Source organism: Aplysia californica, unplaced genomic scaffold (genome assembly GCF_000002075.1).
Source record: "Aplysia californica isolate F4 #8 unplaced genomic scaffold, AplCal3.0 scaffold00362, whole genome shotgun sequence".
NCBI lineage: Eukaryota > Metazoa > Mollusca > Gastropoda > Aplysiida > Aplysiidae > Aplysia > Aplysia californica.
The window spans coordinates 424,610-434,776 of NW_004797632.1; the positions used below are offsets into that span (position 1 = coordinate 424,610).

The 10,167-nt window shown below is 40.8% G+C and overlaps 1 protein-coding gene across 1 annotated transcript in view; it reads right to left on the minus strand.

Moving 5' to 3' along the window:
* LOC101853398 (TBC1 domain family member 13) overlaps positions 1-10,167 on the minus strand; it is a gene marked incomplete in the record, with an annotated part of 23,922 nt that overhangs the window by 1,999 nt on the left and 11,756 nt on the right. Inside the window, 6 exon segments of the mRNA XM_013085286.2 lie at positions 1,197-1,254; positions 3,132-3,213; positions 6,516-6,659; positions 7,716-7,814; positions 8,941-9,007; positions 9,488-9,619. Of these exon segments, the coding sequence (XP_012940740.1) occupies positions 1,197-1,254; positions 3,132-3,213; positions 6,516-6,659; positions 7,716-7,814; positions 8,941-9,007; positions 9,488-9,619 (582 nt within the window).

Below are 10,167 nucleotides of genomic sequence, written 5' to 3' on the forward strand. Positions count from 1 at the left end.
CCCCATCCTTCTGATATTTTGAATTCTCTTCAACCTCCCTCTCTCTGATTTCTTAAAAAATCTCTCTTTGACCTCCCTGTCTCTGATCTTTCAATCCCTCTCTTCCACCTCCTCCCTCTCTCTCTCAGCTCTCATGAGAGCCCTCCACCAACACTGAAGTACTTTACTTTTTTTAGTTTAGTTTTAGTAGAGGTTTTACGGCGCTCGCAACTGCATATGGTCATATGAGCGCCAGAAGATTAGAGGTGTTACAAGAGAGTAACAAACATAAAACAGAAGGAGGAGAGATCAGGAATATAGATGTTTATATTATTATAGTAGAAGGTTTTACGGCACTCGCAACTGCATAAGGTCATATGAGCGCCAAAGGGTGGGTGTCAACACAGAAGTCTTTACAGGGAATCAGACTTACTCTGCTCACCTCTCTAGCTTAAACAGCACAAGGTCTGCTTTGACTATCAGGGCACCCCGGAAATAGCAGGTCACAAGAGAGTGACAAACATACAAAAGAAGTAGAGGAAAAATGACAATAGTAAGGATTAGGAAAGAAAAAGCAGCAGTTCCCTGTTGTAGATCAGGCACAGTTATGAGCGTGACATGAGTCAGCCCATTTACAATTCTACCATGCTTAAATGAGAAGCCAAAGACTAGAGGTGTTACAAGAGAGTAACAAACATAAAACAGAAGGAGGAGAGATCAGGAATATAGATGTTTATATTATTATAGTAGAAGGTTTTACGGCACTCGCAACTGCATAAGGTCATATGAGCGCCAAAGGGTGGGTGTCAACACAGAAGTCTTTACAGGGAATCAGACTTACTCTGCTCACCTCTCTAGCTTAAACAGCACAAGGTCTGCTTTGACTATCAGGGCACCCCGGAAATAGCAGGTCACAAGAGAGTGACAAACATACAAAAGAAGTAGAGGAAAAATGACAATAGTAAGGATTAGGAAAGAAAAAGCAGCAGTTCCCTGTTGTAGATCAGGCACAGTTATGAGCGTGACATGAGTCAGCCCATTTACAATTCTACCATGCTTAAATGAGAAGCCAAAGACTAGAGGTGTTACAAGAGAGTAACAAACATAAAACAGAAGGAGGAGAGATCAGGACGATAGATGTTTGATAGGAAAGAAGGAGCAAACCACACCAAAGCACCCGCCAACCACCCGCAAACAAAGCTACAAAACCAACACACCTGAACAAGTTTCATGTTGTTAGGGAAGTCTCCACGCAGCAGTTCGTGTCGAATAGAACTGAAAAAAGACGGGAGGAGGATAATTTTATTTCTCTTAGTTTTAGTTTTGGTAGAGGTTTAACAGCGCTCACAACTGCATAAGGTCATATGAGGGTCAGAAGATTAGAGGTGGTACAAGAAAGTAACAAACATAAAAAAGAAGAATGGGAGTAAGGACGATAGATGTTTGATAGGAAAGAAGTCTTTGACAAACAACTGGCAATTGTGCAGGTCTAACAGCGCCCCTTTCAACACGCAGAGACAGTTATCGAGGGAAAACAGCTGCTATCTCTTACAGCACAGCCAAGCCCTTCAAGCTTGACAAATCTGGGTCAGCAAATAAACGTTTTGTAAACACACACACATCAATAATAAATAAACAAAAAAAAGCAAACAAAATAAATCAAACCTAACACATGTTGTTGTTTTCAAATCCCTTTAGCTGCGAGCATTTCACTCTTGGCAGCGCAGTGCCTCCCTCAGGTAAATACATGTCCTTGCCATCTGGTCAACGCCAAAGTAGAGCAGGCTTAAACCTAACACATAACTTCTCACATAAGAGTGTGCGTCTGTTATAACAGACAAACGAAAACTGAAAACTTTTGTACCGGGTTTCAGGGTTTACAGTTCTCGGACTCGCAACCGTAAGGTCGTGGGTTCGAATCCCGTCAGGGGCCCGACGTTGTGTCCTTGGGAAAGGCACTTTACACGAATTTTCCTCACTTCACCCATGTGGAAATGGGTACCCGGCTATAGACAGAGAAAGATCTTGTCAGTTTGTTAGTGTTTGAGCGCTTACTCAGCTGCTGGCACTGTATGCTTCCCGGGAAGCTGAGAATGTTTCGGAGTGTTCTATGGTCTGCTGGGGTAATAATAGAGTGTAAAGCGCATAGAGCCTGCTGTTGAGCGGGGATATGCGCTATACAAATGCTATCTATTATTATTATTAAAAGAGTCCATCATCACATGTATTGGCCAAACAGTCCAGCCAGAAACGGATGCTGACGTACGACGTCTTTATTCCTTCAGTCGGCTCTATTGCCTTTACTTTTAGTTTTAGTAGAGGTATTACGGCGCTCGCATCTGCATAAAGTCATACGAGAGCCAGAAGATTAGAGGTGTTACAAGAGAGTAACAAACATAAAAAAAGAAGAAGGGGAGATAGTTTAGTTTTTACTTTTAGTAGAGGTTTTAAGGCGCTCACAACTGCATTAGGTCATATGAGAGCCAGAAGACTAGAGGTGTTACAAGAGAGTAACAAACATAAAAAAAGAAGAAGGGGAGATAAGGACGATAGATGTTTGTTTGATAGGAAAGAACTTTCAAAGAAGGAGCAAACCACAACCTGAGCACCCGCCAACCACCCACTGCCTTCATTTTGTTACAAGAAGATAATAATAATTATAATAGAAATACTAATATGACAAAACAGCATTTATAGAGTGCATATCCATGCTCTACAGCATATTCCAAGCCCTTTCCAACTACTGTGAGTTATGCTCTTTCCAGAAAAAATACCCAAACATTTTTGCTCCAATTATTAAAAAAATATACACACCCATGCATAATAGAGAACACTTGTTTTGTTTTTGTGAGAGTTTTACAGCACTTGCAACACAAATAGGTCATGTAAGTGTAGAAAATTTGAGGCGTTACTAGAAAGTAACATACACAGGAAAGCAGGGGGAGAGCTAAGGACAATAGATATTTGACAGAAAAGAAGTATGGATACCTTGTGGGCTTTGGTGCTGGGGGGAACTGAGCACTTATGGACCTGTCCGGTGTGCAATGACGTTGTTGCCCAGGACAGGTAATACAGGTAGGAAAGAAGGAACAATCCACATAAGAGCACTCGCCAACCACCCATGATAAAACTTGACAAGACTGAACACTTACACGAGCATTGCACAGCAGACGTAAATAAGGAAGTCGAATCTGTCCTTGTCCGCAAATAGGGAGTCCCATATCCTCAGCACCTCTGAGCATTCAGGAAAGAAAAAAATAACATTTTAACGGTTTTCCACAAAAGAGAAATTTGCTGCAGCATTTAAACACAAACACATTAACACACCCACAGACATACACATCAACAAATCTTTTGATTCATTCAAATGTCAGCTAAAGTCGTTTCTGTTTTGAAATAAGATGAATATTTGGAGTAGTTTTCTTTTAGTCAGAACACAACGTTTTATATTACTGTTGTACATTGTACTGTATTGTAAAGCGCTCAGAGCCTGTCTACTTTAATCGGGGATGAGAGCTATATAAATGTCATTTATTATTATTCAACACACTCAAATACATATATATTCACAGACGCATACACAAACAAATAGTCGGAGGATGGACATACAAAATAATGTTATTCTCGCACATCTAACACTGACTGAACAGCTCATACTGATGATGATATGAAAGATGATTTGAACGATGATATGAATGAATTGTTACCCCTGTTCATTTTCAGGTTTGTAAGTTTGCCAAGTCTTCTTCTCCTTCTTCTTCTTCTTCTTCTGTCTTCTTCTCTCTTCTTCTTCTGTCTTCTTCTCCTTCTTCTGTCTTCTTCTCCTTCTTCTGTCTTCTTCTCCTTCTTCTCCTCCTGTCTTCTTCTCCTTCTTCTGTCTTCTCCTTCTTCACCTGTCTTCTTCTCCTGTCTTCTTCTCCTTCCTCTTCTGCGCTCCTTGCTGTACCTTAGCGGTAGTACACTGTTGTTGGTTCTTTGCAACTGATTTTTTCATCTACAACAACAGTTTCTCAATTTGCTTTCCTGCCGTTCATACATACAACCACACAGAAACCTAACATGAACCACACAGAAACCTAAAATGAACCACACAGAAACCTAACATGAACCACACAGAAACCTAACATGAACCACACAGAAACCTAACATGCCACAGGTTCAAATACTGGACTCGGCCAAATTGAACAAAAGCTGCGACGTGAACGTACAAGATTTTCTTCTAAAACAGGCACAAAAACCACACACAGACCTGCCAACTCAGCTCCCTCCTCCACGACCAAAAGTGAGAATTTTCCTCAAAATTCTCCCAAAAAATTGGACTTTGGGGAAAATAATTGGAGTCTCCAGAACCCCGGTAGATCCAGATTAACACAGACCGATAATAGCAAACAATCATGTATAACTGCAAATGCACATAAATAAACATGTATATGTGAGGCAGCGTGGTGGAATCAGGCTCTCGTCAATTTTTGGGCAAGTAGAGTTATTGGAATCATCTTTAAGTTTGTTCACTTGTGTTTATTTGGATGAAAAAATATCTATTTATCTTGAATACAAGTCAAGATATTTGCGAAAGAAGGAGGTGGGGGTCACCTGTTTTCAGAGGTAAAATTTGTGAGAAAATGGCCGCCAAAGATTAGTTGTTTCCTTAGCTTAAGAGTCCGTGGCAACTGAAAATTTACATTTTTTGTGCCTTTAATCTTCTAACAAATCCACACAGAAATGAGTTCTCTAATGGGCATGAAAGGTGTTGAGCCAAAAAAACAAAAAATTGATAAATATTCACAAAACCAACAGAAAAATGCAAATTTCTTCACTTTGATTATTTTGCCGAGAGCCTGATTCCACCACGCTGCCTCACATATTTTCAAATCATTTACAATAAGTCGCATACAACCGATGGAAATAGAATTCAAGAAAAAAAAACCCACAACAATAACAGGATTTTATGCAAATCCAATTGGGGTTCTTCCATAGGCAAAAATAAATTAATAATAAAAAAATTTTTTTTTAATTGGCAGGTCTGCATACAACACACACACACACACACAAAAGTGCTCTTTCAGAATAGCATCAATGGACTTGCTACTGAAAACATGAACATTCTGTATCTAACATTATAGTTCACCGTGGTTATAGAAGAACCTTCTTTTTTGTCTTGGTATCAGTTTTCGTTCAGTACCAGAACATGCCACTATTGGTTCTTTTGAAAACAGAGAATTTGGCTCCCCTGACAAAAGCTGAGAGGAAAATGAGAAACATTCACATTCTGCTTACCCTTCTGAGAGGCAGAAGCAGATTCATGGAGGATTCCTCTAATGATTGTAAATATTTTGCGTCTTCATTAATCATCATCATAGCCTTTCTCACCCTGCACCAGGGTATAGGCCACGGACAAACACCTTCCACCTTTCTCTATCCTGGGCTAGCCTCTTGATGTTATTCCATGTCTTCCCCACTTTTCTGTTTCATTAAAGCAGTTTGGATAATTTAGGCAGTGGACTACTTCAGCTCTGTCGGGCGGATGGTTGGAGGGTGTCACTGGTAGGTCCTACATCTTTTCTTTCCCTCTATTCTTTCTGTCAGTCTGTCTGACTTTTTCCCGCCACTAAATGACCTGGAACGTGTCGACGGGCTTCTCTTTCAGGGATGCCAAATTTGAGGCAGCGTGGTGGAATCAGGCTCTCGTCAATTTTTGGGCATGTAGAGTTATTGGAGTCATCTTAAAGCTTGTTCACTTGTCTTTATTTGGGTGAAAAAAATATCCATTTATCTTGAATACAAGTCGAGATATTTGCGAAAGACGGAGGTGGGGGTCACCTTTTCTCAGAGGTAAAATTAGTGAGAAAATGGCCGAAAAAGATTAGTTATTTCTTTAGCTTATGAGTCCGTGGTAACTGAAAATTTACAATTTTTGTTCCTTTAATCAACGTTTTTCAGAAAAATCCACACAGAAATGAGTTCTTTAATGGGCATGAAAGGTGTTCAGCCCCCAAAATAAATTTTGATCAAAATTCACAAACTTGCGGAAAAATGAAAGTTTCTTCACTTTGATTATTTTGACGAGAGCCTGATTCCACCACGCTGCCTCACAAATGATTTTTGAAAATAAACCTGAAAATGAGCGGAGCATCACATCTCACCTAAAACAAACCCTGTAAAGTTTTTCAATGAGCACACAAAAACATCTCTCTTACCCCCCCCCTTTCCCTTGCAAGGGTATGGCGACTTTGTTTCACCAATTCCAGTAATATTTTATCTGTCTTGAGAAGAACGACCTTATGTCAATGGCCTTATCTTCAGGGATGCCAAATGATTTTTTTTTTTTTTTACCCTGAAAAAACCTGAGATCTGGTATCCCCGCTCTTTACAGAAACAAAGCTCTGCCTGTCAGCGCCAACTGGTGCCGAATGGGACCCAACATCCCTACAGACAGACAAAAGATACTCCATAAAATAACTTCCCAACACAGGAATTGAACTTGCATCTTCTGCTTGCAACAATGTACGGTCTAACCCTCCCACCACTGCACTCACCGGGCAACTGAAATTCCTGAGAGAGCAGCAGTGTGATCCACCGGAAGGCAAAAAACTGGGGTCTCAGCTCCTGGTCTTCCAGCCGTTGCCACAACGGGCGGTCGTACTTTTGCACCATGGCCATGAGCTGGTTCATTTTGCTCCCTGTCAAGTCAGAGTAGTAGTTTTAGTTTTGAGTAGTTTGAGTAAAAGATTTACAGCACTTGAAACATAAATAATACGCCATATAAGTGCCGAAGATTAGAGGTGTTAGAAGAAAGTAAGAAACACAAAAATGAAGGAGAGAGATCAGGACGATAGATGTTTGATAGCAGTAGTTTTAGTTTGAGTAAAAGATTCATGGCACTTGAAACACAAAGAGTAGTTCATATAAGTGCCGAAGATTAAAGGTTTCACAAGAGAGTGACATGGAGAGATAAGGAGAATAAACTTTTAATAAGAAAGGAGGAACAAAGCACACCAAAGTGCTTGCCAACCACCCAACCCGTCAGACATGGTCTGACCAACTATTATTCACTCTTTTCCTACCAAGCCAAAATCTACCACCGGTCCAAGGCTTTTCCCAGACCTATTTTTACCCCCCTACCCCGCCAAAGGAAAATGTCAAAACATCCAACTAAACACACACAAACCATATCACATGGCCCATCAAACTGAAGGTTAAAAAATTATCTATCAGACGGTGATACAATATTGAAGATTTATTCCAATTATATTAGTTTGGGGTTTCGAAAAGTGATTATGCAATATCGAAGGTGTCATATGAAATCAACAATTTTCCAGCTTTGAAAGGTCATAACTAAAAAAGTACAACAACAGCATCATTCAAACTCCCCAAGTAGGTTGCCTCAAGTAATGCGAAAAAATGCTGAAAGTTATGTATGTGTACCTAATATAGAAGTGAAAATACGAGACATATACTGAAGTCAGGGGAGCGCTTTTTGTCTCATTTATACCTTATTTTCAAAGGGGACAGAAACGGCGCTGACATGACAAAAAATTGTCTCTCCGCGCTATATTTTCTGCTCACAGGAAGTCTATTCCATTATTTTGAAAACGTGGATCGGCCGAGAATTTCATTACTGGATTGGAATAGATAGAGAGCCACCCCAGTCATATTTCGCGGCTCTCGGTCCAGCGAGGCTTCGGCTCGCGGTTGGGAAAGTGTACATACTATTACACTGACAGAGCTCCCCTCACCAATGCCACAAGGAGCGTCGTCCAGGGTCTTTATGAAGAAGTCTCGGATTTCTCCCATGAGACACGTGAAGCAAAAGAAGGAGTCCGCCTCCGCAGATTCTGAAAGAAAAGAGAGAAAAAAATATAAAAACAACCCAAAATGCAAGTAGGACTACTGAAAAAGCAAACCCAAAACATGCAAGTCTGTCAAGTAAAGTTTTATAATTCCTTGAGGGAAATTCTGGCTGTCCAAAGACGTTGGGCGACAAAAACAATAGCCTTCCTATCAAGGGACAGTAAGATCTTCAAAAACTTCCTAGAAGTTAAAAAAACCCAAACACTTTCGAGACACAGAAACTCTCCAAAAGCTGAGAGAGCAACGCATTGGAGACACCAAAAGCACAATAACGCAAACATGATCAGGCGCCTTTTTGAGTTTTAGACGGACAGAATTGACATGACTGTAAGAATAGTTAAGTTATGCCTCTGTTTTAAAATGTTTCAAAACAGTGTATCTTTAGGTGTTGTTAAATGAATAGGATGCGAGTCCCCTACTCGTTAAATCACAGACTCTTTAAACGTTTGCTAGCAAAAACACAAAATATATTTTCTGTGGTTTCCCTCTCCTAGACCAGACCATCAATGATTTATTTATAGAGGCACCAGCCATCCATGTCCAGGTGCTGTTTTAGCCTCTCCTAATGGGGGCTCTCATGGCCTGGAGGTTAAGGTGTCCGCCTCTCATAAAAAGGTCCAAGGTTCAAATCCGGGTAGCGACAGAAAAATTTACGTCTCTAAAATTGTCTCCTTTCAGTTCCTTTCCAGCTCTCTGGCAATGTTCTGTCGCCTGCTTTCGTCTCCGCTTTCTGCCCCTACCCCCTCACCTCCTTTGCCCCCTCCTCTGGGCTCCAGACTCTTTCTACAGCCTTTTTACTGCTACTCATCTGCTCCTTTTTACTGCTGTCTTTCAGCCACACCACTGATCTTCTGGTAGGAAAGATCTACACCTAGCCTTCTTGGAAAGGGCGAAAAATCTCAGAGATCCTGAGTACAAATGGCACAAATTAAAGATCCCTTGGTGGTCTAAATCGAAAAGAGCAGGCTTCGGCCACCACCCGTGCAAAACTCAAAATTTCCTACCAATTGAAAAGTGTTTAATGTGTACTGTGTGCTCATATGAGCTCATGCAGTTGCGAGCACTGTAAAACCCTTGCCTAAAAAAAAACCCCTCTCCGACCTCCCTTACCTCTGTAGCCCTGATCTGGATCTGTGGCAAAGGTGTAGTATATGGGGCCTAAGATCTCATTCATTCCCTGCAAACAAATAACACAATTCATTCATTTATTGAAATGGCGTTAAATAAAAAATCACATTAGTTTGAAAGACCGGGTTGTAAGATTTATAAATAAAATGAAAGCAAAAAACCATTTCAAATAATATATGGACACCCCCCCCTTCCCTCCCCAACGGTCTATACAAGGCAATATTTGATCGCATCTCTTCGATGAAAACCTTAGGTTAGAAAACCGCTGACATTTCCACGAATGACTCGAATTGTAAATTTCTTCTTTGACAACAGCCACAATTCCTTTTTCAATAATCTTTCACAGAGATTGTACAGTTGTGTGATAGCAAAGACAGTTTTTATCTCGCTTGAAATGAAAAAGTTACCAATTTCAAACATGATTACAAATAAAAATGCTTCACAAGACTTTTCACACACACAAACACACTCTCATCTCTCTTTTCTACTTTGCACTTAGGAATATGTCGGAGTTCGGTGCGACACTGACCTGAACATAACCCAGACCGGGGTTGAGTTTTGCGTACAGGAAGAGAATCCTCTCCACCACCTCCCAGTGAGCTTCCTTCCCGTCGGGCAGAACGGCGTACTCATCACTCTGAGTGCGTTTCCTCGACACGGCCTGCAAAAGGCGCAATCAATACAATACAGTAAAATGTTACATTCCTCTCTCAGAATTGGGTCTCTTTAGCCACAGCAGAAGCCACTAGTCATCTTAATCCTTATTTCTTCTACTTCTCTTCAAGAAATATTCTCTGCAGATGCATTGGTCATCGTCTATCATCAGACTTCGATGGATAAACTATCATTTGTATGTTTTTTATTTAGTAGAGGTTTTACGGCGCTCGCAACTGCATAAGGTCATAAGAGCGCCAAGGGGTGGATGTCAACAAAGAAGTCCTTACAGGAAATCAGACTTACTCTGCTCACCTCTCTAGCTTTAACAGCACAAAGTCTGCTTCGACTTTCAAGGCACCCCGGAAACAGCGGGTCACAAGAGTGTGACAAACATACAAAAGAAGTAGAGGAAAAATTACGATAGTAAGGATTAGGAAAGAAAAAGCAGCAGTTCCCTGTTGTAGTTCAAGCACAGTTATGAGCATGACATTGTTGGATCAGCCCATTTACAATTCTACTGAGCATTAGAACGAGAAATGTCCCCCCTTTGGG